This window comes from Monodelphis domestica, chromosome 6 (genome assembly GCF_027887165.1).
Source record: "Monodelphis domestica isolate mMonDom1 chromosome 6, mMonDom1.pri, whole genome shotgun sequence".
Lineage (NCBI taxonomy): Eukaryota > Metazoa > Chordata > Mammalia > Didelphimorphia > Didelphidae > Monodelphis > Monodelphis domestica.
Genome location: NC_077232.1, coordinates 252,540,450 through 252,562,654, shown reverse-complemented (window position 1 = coordinate 252,562,654; position 22,205 = coordinate 252,540,450). Strand labels below are relative to the sequence as shown.

General features: G+C 38.3%; 1 protein-coding gene across 1 annotated transcript in view; it reads left to right on the top strand.

Moving 5' to 3' along the window:
- The window catches only part of HADH (hydroxyacyl-CoA dehydrogenase), a 71,414-nt gene that overhangs the window by 27,030 nt on the left and 22,179 nt on the right, over positions 1-22,205 (top strand). Inside the window, exons 3-6 of the mRNA XM_001363107.4 lie at positions 384-541; positions 10,435-10,561; positions 16,298-16,387; positions 17,919-17,991. Coding sequence (XP_001363144.2) covers positions 384-541; positions 10,435-10,561; positions 16,298-16,387; positions 17,919-17,991 — 448 coding nt within the window. The remainder of the gene's footprint in view (positions 1-383; positions 542-10,434; positions 10,562-16,297; positions 16,388-17,918; positions 17,992-22,205) is intronic.

Below are 22,205 nucleotides of genomic sequence, written 5' to 3'. Positions count from 1 at the left end.
CACCTTTTCAGACCAATGGAAAACCAGTCTAAATTCAAGCTCTTCTTAGAGAACTGAGCTATAGGTTTGCATTGAAAATAAGAATAAAAAGAATTTGGGGATTAGAAAGAATGAAATTGAAAGATATAGTACTAATGATCCCAAGTACTTAAACCACTGATTCTTTATAGTGTAACCTGGGGCTGTAAACAGAAAGACTGTCATGTCTGTAGAACGAGACTGATAGAATCACTTCTTTGAAGGAGGATGTAGGAAGATTTCATTTTTGGCACATAGCCATATTTCTTGGGGGATGTTGGTTTCTTTCTATGTTTTGGTAATGTTATGAAATATTTCCAAATGAAGTGCATGATTTTTTTTCCCTCCTTTTCCACACTTGTTAGGATGGTGATGAATTTATTAAGAAGACCATGGGCAATATATCATTGACTACCGATGCAGCTTCTGTGGTCCACAGCACTGACTTGGTGATAGAAGCCATCGTAGAGAACCTGAAAGTGAAAAATGAGCTTTTCCAGACCCTGGATAAATTTGCAGCAGAGTATGTATACAGGCACTCATACAGTCCTCATGTTCCCCCCAAAATCTAACCTTTTTTCCTAAGTCCCCTCTTTCTGCCAGTTGTCATATTTTCTGCCATCTTTCTGGGTACCCAGTTTTTCCATCTTATAGTTAGCCTTCATTTCCTCTTTTTTCCCATTCAAGAAGTATGATTAACTTTTATTTTTATAAACAAAGTTTAAAATTTATACAATATATATGTAAACAAATGGTAATGTTTTCTGAAGACAATGACTGAAACATTTTAGAGGAAAAAACTGACAGTGCCATTTCTTCAAAAGAAGAAAAGATTTCACAGGTCAAGTAGCAGAAATAATCTAGTTCTGATTAAAATTCTCTGGAGACTGTATATTAATTTATAACTATTAGTTAGAGAGAGAGAATCACATGATAAACTGCTCCTAATTAATCTCAGTTGACCATGATCCCCCCCAAATTGCTTCACTTGGCAAAAGTGTCTAGCTCAGAAAAGACAGAGCACCTCCTCCATCCCCTTTCTTATGAAGCCAGTAGAAGGCTTATGATGTCACTCCTTATGCATCTCTCTGGTTGGACAGACTTGACCTCAGTCTGGTTCAGATCCCAGTCTTTCAGATCCCAAGAATCACTTGGGACTTGGGGCCAGTCTCTTCCAGGAGCCAGGAAGCCAAAGGACCTCTGACGTCCTCCCATAGTATGTGTGTATGCTCACTCAAAGGATGGGGCTGATAAGGAACAAAATGGGTTTTTCAAATGGAATAAGGGGGTACAATTTATATTAAATCCACACATAATGTAACTTTTTTCTGGTGAAATCCAGTTGCTTAGTTGCTGAGCTAATATATTTACATCAAAATTTCTTTTTACACCAAGTTCTTGAGTGGCCCACTTTGAGTTCTTCCATTATTTTACCAGTAACAGTTTTCTTGACACCACTGTATATATATCTTTATTCTGCTTTAGCCTTTTCTTCTTTAAATCATCTCACATGGTTTTTACATGATGTACTTTTTGAGGGGAACCTTAAATTTTCTGAACATAAATGACTTGAGTCTCTGTAATTTAAAAAAATCCCATGCCTTAAAGGGGATTATTTTCTTTGATATTTCAGAAAGCTGTTTTTCATTTCAAAATTTCTTCTATGAAAATCCTGATAAGGTTTCATATCAAGCAACCTGTATATTAAACAAAGCTCAGTTTAAGATGTGCTCAAATCTTTGCTAAATTGGGAATTTGGAAAAGCCAACCTTTTTCTTATTTTATCTTCTTTGTTCTTACCCAAAGATTAGATGGATCTTCTAAAATTCACAAACGTTCATGTGTTTTGGAGCTGTTACAGTAGTTGTCATGGAAATTTCTAATTGGGAAGTTGAAGATAGAGAGAATTGTTTGGTTGCCAAGTCCTGTTGATTCTGCCTTTACAGTGTCTCTCCTATCAGTTCTTTTTTTTTTTTCATATGAACCAGAAGTTTAGATCCTCAGCACCTCCCACTTGGATTATGGGAATAACCTACATTTTTTTTTACCTGTGTACTGTCTCTCTCATCTCCAATCCATTCTCTATAGAGCTACAAAAATGGATACCTAGGGCAGCTACATGGCACAATGGATAAGAGTGACCTGGAGTCAGGAGGACCTGGGTTCAAATATGATCTCAGTTATTTCCTAGTTGGGTGACCTTGGCCAAGTCACTTAACCCCAGTTGCCTAGCCCTTCTGCTCTTCTGCCCTAGAATTGATACTTAGTAAAGGTTTAAAAAAAAATATTCCTAAAGCACAGGTCTACTTTGTTACTGTCTTGCTCAAGAAGCTTTGGTGCCTCCCTATTGCCTCTAGGATAAACTATAATCTTCTGGCATCTAAAGTCCTTCACAATCTGATGCAGACCTCTCTTTTAGGCATAGTATTTTTCCATAGTATTCTGTTCCCCAATGTGTATTCTACTTTCCAGCCAAAATGGCAAAGTTATTGGATATGCACAGCATCCCTTCCTCTCTCTGAACCTTTACAACTAATAGGCATCTGAAGTGAGATTTAAACTCAAGTCTTCTTGACTCCCAAGTCTAGAACTCTAATCTTTAGAGAGTGCTTTTTAACCAGGTCATTAGCACTTGCTTGTAATTGTGTTAATAGGCGAATGGAGCTGTCTAAAATGGATGGAGGCAGGGGCAGCCAGGTGGCTCAGTGAATTGAGAGCCAGGACCAGAAATGGGAGGTCCTGGGTTCCAATCTGGCCTCAGACACTGCCTATCTGGGTGTCCCTGGGCAAGTCCTTTCAACCCCATGGCCTAGCCCTTACCACTCTTCTGCCTTAGAACAAATCACAGTATGGATTCTAAGATGGAAGGTAAGGATTTTATTTAAAAAATAAGCAAAATAAACAGAAGGAATGAAGGCAGATTTAACCAGTTTTGCCTCATCTTAGGTTTTGGCCCCTCGTCCCAAGATTAGTATTTTGTAGCTCTGGTCATGTTGTGCCTCTCCCCCACCTCCTCCAAGGAAGGAGAGTCAGTTGTAGTGAGCCCAGGCTTTTTTTTTTTAACCCTTACTTTCTGCCTTAGAAGCAATACTAAATATCATTTCTAAGGCAGAAAAGCACTAAAGTTGGGGTTAAGTGACTCAGGGTCACTCAGCTAGAATGTATCTAAGGCTAGATTTGAACCCAGGGCTTCCCATCTTCAGGCTTGGCTCTCTATGCACTGAGCCACCCAGCTGCCCCCAAACACTTTCATGTACAAGGGCTGTGGGGGTCTTCATTGGAACTGCCCAGGATAAAGGATTCAGGGCAAACTGAGAAAAGAAGGGGACTGTATTTGTGCTCCCTACCCCATGCAGATGGATGGCTTCCTGGGCTTTGAGATCCAGATCAAGTTTGAATCGAAATGTTGAGTGCTTTCCATGTCTGCCTGCTTTCTCGAGTAGCCTGCCATCTGGTCTGATGCCATTCCAAGGACACACAGGAGCAGAGCTCCTCCTGGCTAGGAACGCCAGCCGTTTCTATGGAATGGAAAGGCAGGATGAGGCAAGAAGACGACAGAGTCTCTCTGGAGCAGCTTTCAGGAGGCCCAGACTGAAGAGGCCAGCCTCTAAGAGACCACCCTCAGTGGCATTCTAATCTTGACAGGCATGCCCTCCACAGAACATGCCTCTCCCAAGTTAGGTGGAACCGATTCTGAGAAGGTCCATCCTCTGTGCTCCCGCAAGGCATTCCTGTGCCAGAGATAAGTCACCTCTTGGAAACCTGGGCTCCTTCTCTGTTTAGCCAGTGGTGCTGCTGTCTCTGGAGTCAGGGCTTGGGATCGAATCCCACTTCTGCCACTTACTACCTGGGGGATCTAGGACAAGTCATAAGAACTTTCTGGACCTTGTGTTGAGGCATCAGTAACATGAAGGACCTTCAGCTCTCCTCCAGGGTCCCTTCTTAGCCCAAGTCGACGTTCCTCGAGGACTGATTTCTGAGTTCATTTTCAGCATTAATGTTCTATGATTCTTTGATTCTGGGATCTTAGAAAAACAAAGTTTGTCGTTTTTTGGACAAACATCCACTAAGCAGCAAATCTGTAATTCCTCAGGCAGTGGCAGCTCCCACTTTTACAAAATGGGATCCTTAAGATAGCAGAGTAGGAAGCGACCTTGGAGTCTGGTGGTGCAATGAGATTGAATGCTAGTCAGGAAGTCCTGAGTTCAAATCTGCTTTCAGATACTTATTAGCTGTGTGCCTCTGGGCAAGACACTTAACCTTCTTTACCTTAACCCACTGGAAAAGGAAATAGCAAATCACTCCAGTGCATTCAGCCTGGAGTCAGGAAGACCTGAATTCATATATGGCCTCAGGCCTTTATCTGTTGACCCTGGATGTCACTTAACCCCACTTAGTCTCAATTTCTCATCTGTAAAATGGGGATAATAATTCCTACTTCCTAAGGTTCTAATGACAGAATGTGATAGTATTTGTAGATTTCTTTGCAGACCTTAAAATGCTGTGTTTAGAAATGCTACTTCTTATTTCTATTATTCATATTACTCATTACCCCAGCCCTTATCTTTAAAACAAAGATAATGTAACCCCATCATCTATCACCTAGGGTTGTTGTAGGGAAGCATTTGACAAACCTTTAAAATATAAGTGGGCATAAAGATGTAAGTGATGAGGACAGCAGGGATAATCAGGTAGATAGAGTCAGGGAAACTTTCTGAAATTGGGTTATGAGGAAAACAGAGAATAGCAAAATGAAATGTTTTCAGTGAGAATATTCTTTATATGGTGACTCCCTCTTCTTTGCAACTGTGACTTGTGACAAGGAAATCACTTTAAAAGACTGATATATATTAGGTATTTAAGCCCTATTCCCTTCTCTCCCCTTTCTCTCTCTCTCTCTCTCTCTCTCTCTCTCTCTCTCTCTCTCTCTCTAATTCCTTTCTTCCTCCTGTTTGTAATTAAACTCTATAAAAGGCTGACGGCTGACTTGAGTTTTCATTTAGGAATTACATAGCTGAATTCCTTGGCGACCTTAAATTAATATATATCAGTCTTTTAAAGTGATTTCCTTGTCACAGCTCAGAAGAAACAAACAAAAAAAGTCTAAATAAATAAATAAATGACAGAAAAAGTCAATCTTCTTCATTCCTCTCCTTTTCTAAATGTGGGTGTGAAATCCCTTGGAGGAAATAAAAAATCAGTACCAAAAAGAAAAAAAAAAGCTTGAAATTTTTATATCCAGAGAATGAACTGTTGCAGAAATATGCCGAAAACCTACACTTCATCAGAAGATGAAGATCAAGAATGAACTTTGGATGTGATTGATTGGACTGAACTTTTGATTGAACATTTATTGTAACTGTACACATTTATGCCAAAAGGGACTACCCCTAATTTGGCTTTCTGTCAATGCGCCTAGCAAAACATTGGTTTTGCTTTCTTTTCTTTTCTATTTCCTCTCTCACTATTCTAATTTCTCTTAGAAAATTGAATATTGTGTATATCTTTAGTTAGAAGTGAATTTAGAACTACAAAATGATTATGTTAAATGATCAATGGGGAGACTAGTCTCCCAATGATCATCAGGGGGGATTGTAAACCTTAAAATTTCTTAGACTTATAAATGTTGGAAATTTCACCATTGGGAAATTTCATACTTGAAAAATTTCCTATTGATAGTGGGTCTTGGCTATTGGAATGTGAACCCCATTGGCATGGGAGGTTCCTCCTCCTCCCTTCTTAAGATTACTTTAGGACAGAAACTTTTTGCTGAACAATGGAAAGGACTTTGACCTATGCTTAAGCATAGAACAGGAATTTCTTTGAGTCATGATTGATTTTAGAATTGATACAATGGAGATACTTGGAATGACAGAACCAAGTCTTGGAAATTGCAATCTCCACCCTACTCAGTCCTAACAGGATTTAGGAAGGGCTGCAGCATAGATCAAAATTTAATTATTCCAATCTCTACCCTACTCAGGGTAACAGGATTTAGGAAGGGCTGTAGCAAAAGATCAAGATTTAATTATTTGAGAATATGACCTCCAACAGACATGTGCAAAGCCACAGACCTCTGGGCGGTCCTGGGTTAAGCTAGAGCCACCATTGGCACAGGGAAAATGATGGACAGTGATTGGTAGATGTGAGAACTGAGGGGAGGGAACTTGGATGGTTTCCTTAAAGATAGAGGGGTCTGAGGACTGGAGGGTGGTTGGAGAGTTTGGCTCTGAGTGGTTGGAGAGGTGCTCTGAGAAGCTTGCTCTGAAGGAAGCTGGAGGTGGAGGCCCCTGAGACTGTTTCTCCATTTTGGTCACGTGAGTAATAGGGACTGATCTCTTTTCTTTGCCCCAGCTATCTAAGGGCTTGGGCCTTTTGGCCCAGCCTAAACAGAGGGGGTATTTAAGCCCTATTCTCTTCTCTCCCCTTTCTCTCTCTCTCTCTCTCTCTCTCTCTCTAATTCCTTTCTTCCTCCTGTTTGTAATTAAACTCTATAAAAGGCTGACGGCTGACTTGAGTTTTCATTTAGGAATTACATAGCTGAATTCCTTGGCGACCTTAAATTAATATATATCAGTCTTTTAAAGTGATTTCCTTGTCACAGACTCCTTAGAACTTATAAGTAGTAGGGGCAGCTAGGTAATACAATGGATAGAACACCAGATCTTGGATTCAAATCTGGTCTCAGACACTTCCTAACTGTGTGATCCTGGGCAAGTCACTCAACCCCAATTGCCTGGCCCTTACTGTAACTGTAACTCTTCTGTCTTGAAACCAATATTCATTCTAAGGCAGAAGGTAAGGGTTTAAAAGGGAAAAAAGGACTTAATAGGTGTTAGAATAAGAATTTAAAGTAGCTAATTAATTTAGTTAGAAGTAAAGACTTATTATAGAGAAAAGAATTTTACCTGGGCTCCTTTAAGCAGTGAAGGAAGGAATTTTCTGTGGGTGATGTTAAGAGAATTTTGAGGAAAGGAAAGACAGTCGGGGAACTGGTCACTCTCTCTGGAGCTTCCACGCCTGGAGAGTAGTCTCTGATAGATCTCTGATTTTCTTAAGAGTTATTTTTGAGAAGTCAAGAAACATCTTGTGATCTGAGGAAGATTGGGGGTCTTTGAAAGAGGAAAAAGCTGCCGAAGGGGCACCGTTTCACTCTTGCTGGAGTGGAGATAGTTTTGGCACCCCGCTGTGAGAAGAGACCAACCAAAATGTCATTCTGTGACAAGTAGATAGAGAAGTTGGTAAAATCTTATAGTTATTTTAAGGAGAAGAATATAAAACTAAGATCAACTATTAGAATAGCATAGTAAGTTAGATATTATATCTTTAGTTAGAGAGGAAGTTAAGTTAGGCAGACATGAAGAAATCCCTTGCGGGATAGTTGGGTTTGGGGATAGTTAGAAACTTTGGTTTTAGATTTAAGGTATCCTTTGTTATTTCTGTATCCTTTTTCTGTCCCTGCTTCTCCTATTAGACAAAATTAATAAACAACGTTGGCTTAAACTGTATCCAGCAAGTTTATCAACTGTCGTCCACTAGAGCTCCCTGACAGCGTTAGCTGATCAATATCCACTGGCCATAAAGATCAATATCTTCAATAACATAGGTAGGTTCAAGGGCATTATCTAGTGTTAAAAAGTTAAGAGACTTGTTCAGGGTCTTGACTCCCACCCATATATACCAATTCACAGACTCAGACCAAAAGCAAAATAAAATATCCTTCCTTTGAACTTGTTTAAGAGAGTCTAATACTTTATGTTATATAGATAGGCAATATATTATACATATAGAAAATATATAACTTTTTTTTCAGCATACCTGAGAATGTGGTATAAGGAAGCCCTTCATTTATATGCATCAATAATTCCTAGAACAACCACACTTCATGGTACATTTTTTCTCTTAGCCTATCTTTTAGTAACTGATTCTGCCCCCAATAGAATGGGTTGTTCTCCCTTTAGATTTCAGACAAACCCAGTTGTCTCCTTGAGCTGGAGGCCATACCTGTGATTTTCTCACTCCTTCCAATGATCAGTGAGCAGTTGTGACCTGACTTCATTCAGGTATACCCATCCTGTCCCTTCTAGGCTGCTCATTGCTTATTTTTCCACAAGGTGGCACAATAGGAAAAGGCAAGTTTATTTGGATTTCTTGAAGGATATTTTTTATTCCATTAGAACTGGTAATCTAGCCTTCAGATGTTAACATTTTGTATTTATTAGGAATGAGAGATTATTGTGGGCAGAGCAGCCTGAGTCACAATCTTATTCTGTGTTTTCCCCAAAAATTTAATTAGAAATCTTTTCTGAACTGTATTGCAGAAAGGGAGGTAGTTCATATGCAAAAATCATTTTTTTGGGCGGGGGGGAAGGCACAAAAAAACCGTTGGTTTAATGCTTGTCATCTGAGTTTCCTGGATAGATCTTATTTTTTTTTTATTTTTAACTCTTATCATCTGTCTTAGAACCATTACTGTGTATTAGTTTCAAGCTAAAAGAGCATTAAGGCAAATGGGGCTAAGTGACTTGCCCAGAATCACACAGCTAGGAAGTGTGTGAGGCCACATTTGAAACTAGGACCTCCCATTTCTAGACCTGGCTCTCAGTCTGTTGAGCCACTTAAGCTGCCCCTAGAAATTAGTTTTACATATAGGTTTATTCTAAGTAAGGTTGTTGGTACCAGATTTCTTTTTCTTTCTCCTTTCCTTCTTCCCTGCCTCCCTTCCTTGCTCTCTCCCTCCTTTCCTTCCTTCCTTCCTTCCCTCCTTTCCTTCCTTCCTCTTCCCTCCCTCCCTCCCTCCCTCCTTCCCTTCCTTCCTTCCTTCCTTCCTTCCTTCCTTCCTTCCTTCCTTCCTCCCTCACTCCCTCCCTCCCTCCCTCCTTTCCTTACTTCCTTCTCAACCCCTCCCTCCCTTTCCCTCTTCCTTTCCTCTCTTTCTCCCTTATCTTCTGTCTTAAAATTGATACAAGAACAAATGGTAAGGGCTAAGTAAATGGAGTTAAGTGACTTGACCAGGGACACACAGCTAGGAAGTATCTGATGCCAGATTTGAGGCTAGGTCCTCCCAACTCCAAGCCTGTTTCTAACCACAGAACCACCTAGCTACCCCTTGAGCATTCTTTTCTGACTGTGGGATTCCTTAAGTAGTCCAGTGAAGACAAAGGGAGAGCTTGCTATCTATCATTTTGAAAGATAGAGTTCCTTTTTTAAAGCAAAAACATTAAGCATTTTAACATATTAAACATTAAGGTGGAAAGGATACTAGATTTAGAAGTGGGGGGGAGGTCCCAGGTTTGAATCTTAGCTCTGTCACTACCCATGTGAACTTGGGAATAGTACATAATATCTCTGGGCTTTAGTTTCCTTATCTCTAAAATGAGGAGATTGGACTAGGTGACCCCAAGGCTTTTTACAGTTCTAGCTCTCTGATCTTTGGAGCCAAAGTGTTTTTAATTTGTTCTTCTATTTGGCTTTGAAATCTCTTCCCACCTTTCCAGTTTTCTTACACCTTTCTCCCCCTCCCCCCTTCTCTATGATATAATGACAAATTCTGTGGCCTTGTTGTTTCTGGTGTGGTGTCTTTTCTCTGGTTGTCTCCCTGCCTAGTGTTCTGTCCTCCTCATCCTTGTCTCCAGGCTTTAAGTCCCACCTAACGTTACACTTTCTACAGGAAACATTTCTGGATGCCCTGAAATTCTAGAGCCATTCCTCTGTTGATCACTACCAATTTATCCTGTTAGTAGCATGTTTCCACATAATTATTTTCATTTTGTCTCCTCCATTATACTATAGGTTCGCTGAACATATGAACTGTTTTTTATATCTCTTTTTTTGTACCCCAAGCTCTTAGCAGAGTGCCTTTCCTAGCTATGTGATCTTGGGTGAATCACTTAATCCCAGTTGCCTAGCCCTTGCTGCTTTTATGTCTTAGATTTGTTACCAAAACAGAAAGTAAGGTTTTAAATATAAAATAAAATAAAAATAAATGCTTATTGGTTTGACTATGTTGATAATTTGATTCATTGGTATAAGAAAATAGTTTCTAAGTTGTTTTATGGATTTTCTTTTCTTTTTTCATTACTGAATGTGTTTGGAACAGTTAAATAGCATGCCCATTTATCCTTGTAATTTTGTTTTATTAAATCATGTACAGAACAAGAGAATTTTTACCCTCTATTCCATGTGAATTAGGAGATGAAGACACAAGCTTCCCTTGAAATTTTAGATCAATTTAATATAAATCCAAACCTGAGATCATGTGATGTGTCTCTGGGGGAACACAATGTTTCTTCTTTTCCTTTTGCTGATACCTTGTGTCAGTAGCTACCCAATGTGGTGTGCTGAAAACCCAAGTCCCAGTAATTGCCAATGATACAAAATCATCTCAATATTCTGTGTTTTTGCTTGTTTCCACAGACACACAATCTTTGCCAGCAATACTTCCTCTTTGCAAATCACAAACATAGCCAATTCTACCACCAGGCAAGACCGATTTGCAGGGCTCCATTTCTTCAACCCTGTGCCCATGATGAAGCTGGTTGAGGTTTGTATTTGTATATCTCAGCATATGTGTTTGCTTAATTGCAACTCTTGTCCTGGTTTCCTGTACTCAGTTCTCTTCTCTTGGAAAGCCTGACTTTTCAAAGGAAGGTGAGGGAAGAAGTGGGAAGAAGAAAAGAATAAGGGAAAATAAAGATCAGAAAGAGAATGAAGGAGCAAGAGATCCATGAAGGTACTTGTACCAAAACATCTTGAAACTTGTGCTTACACCAAATGCACAGAAGATTTTTCTGCTGGTCAACAAGTGGGTTAATATATTTGTTTGCAGGGTTGTGAGTAGTACAAGAATAGTCTAGCTTGAGTGCTGAAGACGACAATCACTAGAAGTAGACTTCTTAAAGAATTCATGACCTAGTAAGAGATAGAAAACTTTACAGAATATATGATGGATAGTTTTGATTGTATCAAATTAAAAAGTTTTTGCACAAACAAAACCAAAACAGCCAAAATTAGAAGGGAGATAGGAAATGGAGAGGAAAGTGTTAAAGCAAGTTAATCTGATAAAGACTTCCTTTTTCAAATATAAAAGATAGCTAAGTTAAATTTATGAGGATATGGGTCATTCCCCAATTGAGAAATGTTCAAAAGATATGAACAGGAAGTTTTCAGAATTCAAATCTTTATCCGTATGCTTTAAAGCAAAATTTATTAGAGAAATGCAAGTAAAGCAATTCTGAGGTACCACCTGACTTTAGATTGGCTAATATGACAGAAAAGGAAAATGACATATATTGGAGGCAATGTAGAAAAATAGGGACATTGGTGCCCTGTTGTTGGAGTTGTGAACTGATCCAATTGTTCTGGAGAGCAATTTGGAACTAGGCCCAAAGGACTATCAAATTGCATATACCCTTTGATCCACTGTTGATCCATTGTTGGTTGGGTCTGTCTCCCAAGAGCTCAAAGAAAAAGGAAAAAGATTTATGTATACAAAAATATTTGTAGCATTTTTTTTTGTAGTGGCAAAGAATTGGAAATTGAATTAATGCTTATCAGTTGGAAAATCGCTAAAGTCATGGTATATAATAGTGATGGAATACTATTGCCCTGTAAGAAATGAAGAGTTAGGATGGTTTCAGAAAAATCTGGAAAACTTCTATGAAGCATTACAAACTGAAATTCTTTGAAGAAGGGAACATTGAACACAATAACAGCAATACTGTATGGTGATCAGCTGTGAAAGACTGAGCAGTGATCCAGAACAGTTCTGAGGTCTTATAATCAGAAATGCTCTGTGCCTCCAGTGAAGGAACTGGTGGAGTCTGAATGCAGATTGAAACACACTTTTTTGACCTTTCCTTATTATTCTTGGTTTTTATGGTCTGCATTTTCTTTTGTGAAAAAAACATGGCTCCTCTGGAAATACATTTTGCATGACTACCCATGTATAATTAATATCAAATTGCTTGCCTTTTCTAGGAAGAAGGAGAAAATTTGAAACTCAAAATTTTCAGAAAAATTGCTGTGTTTTATATTTGAGAGGGGAAAAAAGAAAAATGACATTTGAAAACGAAAAGAAACGGTTTTCTTGCTTGATGACACTCCAGAGGGGTCACTTAATGTATCAGTTTCCCATAGATCAACACATGACAATCTTTGTGGACAAGATCAGCTTAAAAAGTAATGAAATTGAGGCCAGCCAGGTGGCTCAGTAGATAGAGTACCAGGCCTGGAGTTGTATAAACCTGGCTTCAAGTCTAGCCTCAGATACTTCTTAGTTGTATGACCCTGGGCAAGTCACTTTACCCTTATGGCTTAGCCCTTACTACTCTTATTCATTGGAAACAGTATACAGAATTGATTCTAAGACAGAAGGTAAGGGTTTAGAAATTAATAAATAGATAAATAATAGTCTGGAAAAATAACTTAAGAGTTCCCCTCTAACATTGACTCAGGGAATGATTTACTCATCCAGTGACATAGTATCGATTCAGAACCAAAAGGGTAAGGGAAGGTTGTGTTCCCCATTCTCTCCACCCTTGGTGTGGAATGTCTTTGGACTTTTCCTATTGGATGGAGTGAGAAATTCACACTGATGTAATCAACTTATAGGAAAAAAAAATCAAAGTAGAGTGCTGAACTGGACCTGCTTTTGAATCCTGGCTCTGCTACTTACTACTTGGATGATGTTAGACAAGTCCCTAAATTCTCAACATCTGTGCAGGGACGGATCTGAGACCCTTTCTAACTGTTGATCTGTGATCACAGATGATTGTGACTGGCTCTATTAAAAATAGCTGTTGTGGCTTTGAACTCTGTGACCCCAGGCCAGAGAGGTTTGAAAACAAATGGCCAGGGATGGTCATCTACAATGATGCCTAATCATTGGCTGTGTTGTTTCTGTTCCTTTGCTTAGAGACTCAGTTTTAAAGGGAGATGCATTCACAATAGGCAATTTGCACCTGAAAATGTAGCAACTTGCCTTTTACAAGGACTAATAACAGTGTCTGAAGAGTAGTAGCTATTAAAGTAGCATTTGTTCCACGGATGAGACGTTATTGCCATGCGAAGTGTGGGGGAAGGCATCCCACAGCCAGGGTGCTGGGAGCCAAGGGAGAGAGGCCCAGGAGGCTTTGGACTTGGCTTTTCCTGGGAAAGAACACGGGGCCCAGTGATTGGTTGGCAGGTTTGTTTGTTTGTTTTTTCAAATAATCCCTGTTCCCTTTGCACTTAGTGTTTTTTCAACCCATCCTATATCTTTGTTTCCCCATTCACAGCCCTTCTACCTTTTTGTATAGTATCCTTTCAGGTTTTGACTTTGGGGAATATATTTGGTTTCCTTGGTCATTCTCTATTTCAGTTCAGATATTTTATTTTTTTAAACCCTTACTTTCCATCTTAAAATCAATACTGTGTACTGGTTCCAAGGCAGAAGAGTAAGGGTTAAGTAAGTGACCTGTCCAGAATCACATAATTCAAAAGTGTCTAAGGCACTAGCCTTGTGCCTCTTGCCCTGGCTCTCAATCCCCTGAGCTACCTAGCTGCCTTTAAGTTCAGGTATTTTATTTGTTTATTTTTTACACTCTCATCTTCTGTCTTAGAATCAACATTATGAATTGGTTCCAAGGCAGAAGAGCAGTAAAGGACTAGGCAATGGGGGTCAAGGAACTTGCCCAGAGTCACACAATTTGGCATTGTCTCAGGCCATATCTGAAGCCAGATCTTCTAATTAGGCCCAGCACTCTTATCTACTGAGCCACCTAGCTGCCCCATATATTTTTTTTCAATGATTAATGTTTACATTAGCCAGTTACATATATGTGGTGCCCTTTGGCTATTGAATATAGAAGTAAAGAGGACCTTTTTTTCCTTTTCAAATAGAACATTTTGTTTTTTTTCTGATTTTATTTGAAAAACAATTTTTAATTTTCTTTTTTTAAAATGTTGAGTTCTAAATTCAAAGAGGACCTTTTCAAAAGTCATTTGACTTTTTTCATGAGATAACACAGGCTTTACCATTCTTCCTTGCCAGACTCTTTATTATGACTCAAAATACAGTATTTTTTTCCAAAACACCATGACCTTCCTCCCCCAAATCATTTTCTTTTCCCTTCAGTCTTTAACCAAACAGTAGGTGAGGTTGTTCCATAAATTTCAGGCCTGTTAGCAACTACCAGCTCCACTGCCCTAACCATTGCTTTAATCCAATATGACTGAAATGAGAGACTTGTTTTCTAAACTATAGTCTTGGGATTTCTTTTTAATCTTGGAAACATGACCCCTAATTCTTCTTCCTTCCTTCCTTCTTCTCTTTCCCTTCTTTCTCCAGGTGGTACATTAGTCTTTTCCAACTCATTCCCTTCCTTTAGAGTCATACTACCACACCCCATGCTTTTAACTAATCCATAATCACATTAAAACATGATCTTTAATAATACTCTATGTTTATATAGCCCCTTTCATCCAAGGATCTCAAAGCCCTTTGCAGACATTAACTCATAAAATCATATAACACTCCATGAGGAAAAGATGTGCCAAGCATTATTATACCCATTTTATAGGTAGAGAAACTGAAACATGGAGAGTTGATTTGACTTGCCAGTAGAATATGTGAAAAAGAAGAGAGAATGAAATAAGATTGGAGTGCTGGAATAGAGCCAGACTGTATGGAGCGTTGAAAGCCAAAAGTCAGAATTTTACATTTTATTAGCTAAGGAGCAGGGAACTGTTGAAAGTTTTTGAATAAAGGACTAACTGGGATTAGATTAGTACCTTAGGAAGATTGCCTGGGTTTTGAAGGATGGATTAGAGTGTGGAAGACCCAACTGTAGCTTAATACACTAGTTTATTGAGCAAATAGGAGGGCTTGGATTCTAATCATGGATAGCAGGAACAGGAAGAAAGGAGCAAAATACAAGAGATACTATCAGGACATGTGTAACTCTTTCTGATCCCATTTGGGATTTTCTTGGCAAAGATACTGTACTGATTTGCCATTTTCTTTTCCAGCTCATTTTCTAGATGAGGAAACTGAGGCAAACAGGGTTGATTGACTTGCCCGGGATCACATTAAACTCAGGAAGATGAGTCTTCCTGATTTCAGGCCCAGCCCTCTATTTACTGCACCACCTAGCTGCTCCTTAGAATCAATAGGATTTGGAAATTGAGTCACATGCCATTTGGGAAGAGGAGGAGGAAGAATCATCTTGGGTAATTGGGAAGAATGATGAGAGAGAATGTGGACTAGGGTGAAGAGTACTTGATTTAGAGACAGATCTGGGTTCAAGTCTTAGCTTTGCTGCATACTGTATGTGTGACCTTGGACAAATCATTTTGTGTCTCTTATCAGTTGTTGGACTAGAGGATTTTTGTTTTCTCTTTTAACTCTAAATCTATGATCTTGTGATTAATAGGCATAGAAAATATAGGAGAAGGGGGAAGGTGGATTCAGTTTTGGACATGTTGAGTTTGAAACTTCCTCAGGGATGGAGAGTGAAGCCCACTGGAATAGCAGTGGTAGTTAGGGAGGAGAGAAAGAAGGAGGAAGGTGTAGATATAATAGGGTATAGAAAACAGGGCAAATGGCAGGAAGATGACTGAGTTGGATAACTGGGCAAGACATGAACTACAGCCTGGTCTAGAGTGGGATATGTGAGATTTCACTCATCCAGTTTGGGGAGGGAATAGATACCCCCCCCCCCCAGGAATAGGTCTGGCTCCCCTATGCCTTCCCCCCACCCCCAAGAGTGGGCAGGTAGGGAGAAGCATGTAAAATTTGCTCTGGGTTAATCTTATATTTCTTGGAAAGAAAGGAGGGGTTTGAGGTTTTCTTCTTTTCTTTTTCTTTAAAAGAATCTTTCAGACTCAAGCTTCAATTTTGGCCTATTTCAAAATTGTTTATGACCAGGTAGAGAATAATTAAGGTTTTGATTGCAAATGAGGGGCTTTCCAGAGACTGCATTTTATCAATGAGGAAATCAAGTCCCAGATGGGTTAGGTGACTTATAGCCTTACTGGTAGTATTTAGCAGAGCTGGTTTCTGAGGAAAGAAATCTCTCATCCTGAATCTGTTGCTCTTTCTACCACTTCATTACCTTTTACAGTAGAAACCTGCCATTAGACTTCCTTTTGGAACTTCCTTAAGGCAAACTAGTTTTGTCCTTTTAGGGAATTTGTGGGCTATTGCTATTGATCATTTCCCCATTCTGTCCCATTCATGTCTTTATTTGAACAACTTTCAGACCATTATTATTACCATTTTGTGTTTTGTATTTATCAGGTCATCAAGACACCAATGACCAGCCAGAAAACATTCGAATCTCTGTTAGACTTTTCCAAAGCTGTGGGAAAGAGTCCAGTATCTTGCAAGGTAAGCAAGGGATAGTTTAGAGAATGGATGGGCTTTTATCCAGCATTTTAGTTCTCCTACTTTTTTCTGGTTTGGAAAAGCTATCTGTTAGCATCAGGATGAGAAAAGTATTCATCTCCCTTTCCCTTTCCTCTTTTTTCTCCTTCCTTATCCCCTTCTCCTTTTCTTCTTTTATTCCTGGTTTTCTCCTTCCTTCCTCCCTTCCTCCTTTTCTTCCTTCCCTCTCCCCTCCTTTCCTTCTTCCCTTCATTTCTTTATTCCTTCCCTGTCTCCTTCATTTTTTTCTTTCTCTCCCTCTGGCACAAATGAACCACCTCAGATTATAGTTGTATGGCTTAGAATTATCCTGGTAGAAGTATAGTTTCTTCTTCGCAGATAGGCATAACATCAGGTTTGGGAAGAAATTTTAAAGCTGATGAGACTTGACGTATTTTCCCTTCCATAGAAGAGAAAGTTCTTTCTTGGTGCTCTAATGCTCTGTTGCCCCCAACCCCTCAAGCACTTTGCATCTTTGCATCTTCTTGCAGACACTGGTGCATAGATGTGTATGCTGTTGCCAGTTTGCACTGGGGGCAGAGGTGCTTCACTATAAGTCCCTGAACCAGTGACAGATCATCTTCCATTATCCACCTCTTCCCCCAACCAAAGAATAGAGTTCTTTTACTATCCTTGAATCTTCAGAGAATGAATTTGGAGCCATGTAGTCAAGGTAGCTGGATTGGTTCTCTAGTCTAAAAGAATATTATTATTTTTTAAACCCTTATCTGCCATCTTAGAATCAGTATTGTGTATTGGTTCCAAGAGAGAAGAGCAGGAAGGGCTAGGCCATGGGAGTCACACAGTAAGGAAGTGTCTGAGGCCAGATTTGAACCCAGGAATGCCCACTCTAAGCCTATCTCTTAATCCACTGAGCCACCTAGCTGCCCCCTAAAAGTCTAGTCTAAGAAGGAATTTTACAAGGGCTTTCTTGTACCTTGTGAGAATAGTCAATAACAGAAGGCTTTTATAAATACTTTAATCAATGTCTCTTTTGTAACCCTAAGGCATGTAATGGTCTCTTTTTGTAACCCATGATGCAGAGTGAGTGGATTATGGCATAAGCATTGAGGTGTGTGCAAGAGGCCCAGTTAGGGTGGAAGACAACAACCAACTATCAAGAGCAATTTCCCTAATAGAGAAATTTGAAAATTTCATCTGTTCCCTAGCTTCACAAGACCACAGTCTCTTAGCTCTCGGCCTCTGTGGCCAAGTTTTGCCACCTGTCAATTGTTCGTGAAGAGATATTCTTTTGTTTCAAATCACTGAAATATTTGGCTTAATGAATCTGTAGGACATTAAAATAATGTGGAATTTGAAGGAAATTTTCAACAATATGTATTGTGTGAAATGAGAGGAAAAACTAGATAATCTGATCCCATCGCCCAAAGTTTTACATTATTTTATCAAAGCTTTTAAGGTTTTTATTGACAACAAATTATAATTATCTGATGATCTTTTTTTCTTTCCTTCTCCTGTCCTCCCCATTAAACAGGATAACCCTGGATTTATTGTAAACCGTCTTCTTATACCATATCTTATAGAAGCAATCAGAATGTATGAAAGAGGTAATTATTCTTTTATTTTGCAAAAAGCTAATACTGCCAAACTATATGTGTGACTGCATTCCTGGAGTTATTCTTAATGTTTGTCTTTTTTTTTTCCCATTTGAATTAGTTTATTTAGTCAATTTAGAACATTATTCCTTGGTTACAATAATCCCATTGTTTCCCTCCCTTCCCCCCCCACCCACCCTTCCCACAGCCAACTCGAAATTCCACTGGGTATTACATGTGTCCTTAATCAGAACCTATTTCCATGTAGTTGATGTCTGCACGAGGATGTTCATTTAGAGTCTACATCCTCAACCACATCCCTTCGACCCATGTATTCAAGCAGTTGTTTTTCTTTGGTGTTTTTACTCCCACAGTGTTTCCTCTGGATGTGGATAGTGGTTTTTCTCATAGATTCCTCCAGGTTGTTCTGGGTTATTGCATTGCCACTAATGGAGAAGTCTATTACATTCGATTGTACCACAGTGTATCAGTCTCTGTGTACAATGTTTTCCTGGTTCTGCTCCTCTCACTCTGCATCACTTCCTGGAGGTTGTTCCAGTTCCCATGGAATTCCTCCACTTTATTAATTCCTTTGAGCACAATAGTATTCCATCACCAACATATACCACAATTTATTCAGCCATTCACCAATTGAAGGGCATCCCCTCATTTTCCAATTTTTGGCCATCACAAAGAGCGCAGCGATGAATATTTTTGTACATGTCTTTTTCCTTATTATCTCTTTGGGGTACAAACCCAGCCATGCTATGGCTGGATCAAAGGGCAGACAGTCTTTTATCGTCCTTCGGGCATAGTTCCAAATTGCCATCCAGAATGGTTGTATCAATTTACAACTCCACCAGCAATGCATTATTAATGTTATGACTTTGCCACATCCCCTCCAACATTCATTACTTTCCTTTGCAGTCATGTTAGCCAATCTGCTAGGTGTGAGGTGATACCTCAGAGTTGTTTTGATTTGCATCTCTCTGATTATAAGAGATTTAGAACACTTTTTCATGTGCTTATTAATAGTTTTGATTTCTTTGGCTGAAAATTGCCTATTCATGTCCCTTGCCCATTTATCAATTGGAGAATGGCTTGATTTTTTGTACAATTGGTTTAGCTCTTTATAAATTTGAGTAATTAGACCTTTGTCAGAGGTTTTTGTAATAAAGATTGTTTTCCAATTTGTTGCTTACCTTCTAATTTTGGATGCATTAGTTTTGTTTATACAAAAACTTTTTAATTTGATGTAATCAAAATTATTGATTTTACATTTTGTGATTTTTTTCTAGCTCTTGCTTGATTTTAAAGTCTTTCCTTTCCCAAAGATCTGACAAGTATACTATTCTATATTTGCCTAATTTGCTTATAGTTTCCTTCTTTATATTCAGATCATTCACCCATTCTGAGTTTATCTTGGTGTAGGGTGTGAGATGTTGATCCAAACCTAACTTCTCCCATAGTGTCTTCCAATTTTCCCAGCAGTTTTTATCAAATAGTGGGTTTTGGTCCCCAAAACTGGGAATGTTGGGCTTATCACAGACTGTTTTGCTGAGGTCATTTACCCCAAGTCTATTCCACTGATCCTCCTTTCTGTCTCTTAGCCAGTACCAAATTGTTTTGATAACCACTGCTTTATAGTATAGTTTGAGATCTGGGACTGCAAGTCCTCCTTCCTTTGCATTTTTTTTTTCATGATTTCCCTGGATATCCTTGATCTTTTGTTCTTCCAAATGAACTTTGTTATGGTTTTTTCTAATTCAGTAAAAAAGTTCAATGGGTATGGCACTAAATAAGTAAATTAATTTGGGTAGGATTGTCATTTTTTTTATGTTAGCTCGTCCCTCCCATGAGCAATCAATGTTTTTCCAATTATTTAGATCTAGTTTTAATTGTGTGGAGAGTGTTTTATAGTTGTGTTCATATAGTTCCTGTGTTTGTCTCAGCAGATAGATTCCTAAGTATTTTATGTTGTCTAGGGTGATTTTAAATGGAATTTCTCTTTCTAATTCTTGCTGCTGAAATGGGTTGGAGATATATAGAAATGCTGATGACTTATGCGGGTTTATTTTGTATCCTGCGACTTTGCTAAAATTGTTGATTGTTTCAACTAGCTTTTTGGTTGATTCTCTAGGACTCTTTAAGTAAACCATCATATCATCCTCAAAGAGAGATAGCTTAGTCTCCTCATTGCCAATTTTAATACCTTCAATTTCTTTTTCTTCTCTAATTGCTACTGCTAGTGTTTCTAGTACAATGTTAAATAATAGAGGTGATAATGGGCATCCTTGTTTCACTCCTGATCTTATTGGGAAGGCTTCTAGTTTATCCCCATTGCAGATGATGTTTCCTGATGGTTTTAGATATATACTGTTTATTATTTTTAGGAAAGGCCCTTCTATTCCTATACTTTCTAGTGTTTTCAGTAGGAATGGGTGTTGTATTTTATCAAAGGCTTTTTCTGCATCTATTGAGATAATAATGTAATTTTTGTCGGTTTCCTTATTAATATGGTCAATTATGTAGATGGTTTTCCTAATATTGAACCATCCTTGCATTCCTGGTATGAATCCTACCTGGTCATAGTGAATAACCATTGTGATGACTTGCTGAAGTCTTTTTGCTAGTATCCTATTTAAGATTTTTGCATCTATATTCATTAAGGAGATTGGTCTATAGTTTTCTTTCTCTTTTTTTTTTTGACCTGCCTGGTTTCGAGATCAGTACCATGCTTGTGTCATAAAATGAATTTGGTAGAACTCCTTCTTTGCTTATTCTGTCAAATAGTTTGTATAATATTGGGATTAGTTGTTTTTTGAATGTTTGATAGAATTCATTTGTGAATCCATCTGGACCTGGGGATTTTTTCTTAGGGAGTTCTTTGATGGCTTGTTCAATTTCTTTTTCTGATATGGGGTTGTTTAGGTAATTTATTTCTTCCTCTGTTAGTAGTTTGTATTTTTGTAAGTATTCATCCATATCACCTATATTGCTATATTTTTTGCCACATAATTGGGCATAATAGTTTTTAATGATTGCCTTAATTTCCTCTTCATTAGAGGTGAGGTCTCTCTTTTCATCTTGGATACTGTCAATTTGATTTTCTTCTTTCCTATTTTTAATTAGACTGACCAGTACTTTGTCTATTTTATTTATTTTTTCAAAGTACCAGCTTTTAGTCTTATTTATTAAATCAATAGTTCTTTGACTTTCAATTTTATTAATTTCTCCTTTGATTTTTAGGATCTCTAATCTAGTCTTCATCTGAGGATTTTTAATTTGTTTACTTTCTAGTTTTTTAATTTGCATGCCCAATTCATTGACCTCTGTCCTTCTTAATTTGTTAATATATGAACTGAAGGATATAAATTTCCCCCTGAGTACTGCTTTGGCTGCATCCCATAGTTTTTGAAAGGATGTCTCATCATTGTCATTTTCTTCAATGAAGTTATTGTTTCTATGATTTGTTCTTTAACCAGTTTTGGAGAATCGTATTGTTTAATTTCCAATTAATTTTTTATTTACCTCTCCATGTACCCTTACTAATTATTCTTTTCATTGCATTGTGATCTGAGAAGGTTGCATTTATTATTTCTGCTCTTTTGCACTTGTTTGCAATGTTTTTATGCCCTAATACATGGTCAATTTTTGTGAATGTACCATGTGCTGCTGAAAAGAAGGTATATTCCTTTTTGTCCCTATTTATTTTTCTCCACATGTCTACTAACTCTAATTTTTCTAAGATTTCGTTTACTTCTCTTATTCCTTTCTTATTTATTTTTTGGTTTGATTTATCTAGTTCGAATAGAGGAAGGTTCAGGTCTCCCACTACTATAGTTTTTCTGTCTATTTCATCCTTGAGCTCCACTAATTTCCCCTTTAGAAATTTGGATGCTATACCATTTGGTGCATACGTGTTGAGTACGGATATTTCCTCATTGTCTATACTGCCTTTTATCGGGATGTAATTACCTTCTCTATCTCTTTTAACTAGATTTATTTTTATTTTGACTTTGTCAGATATCATGATTGCAACTCCTGCTTTCTTTTTATCAGTTGATGCCCAATAAATTTGGCTCCATCCTCTTACTTTCACCCTATGTGTATCTACTTTCCTCGTGTGTGTTTCTTGCAGACAGCATATGGTAGGGTTTTGGATTTTAATTCACTCTACTATTTGCTTACTTTTTATGGGTGAGTTCATTCCATTCACTTTCAGA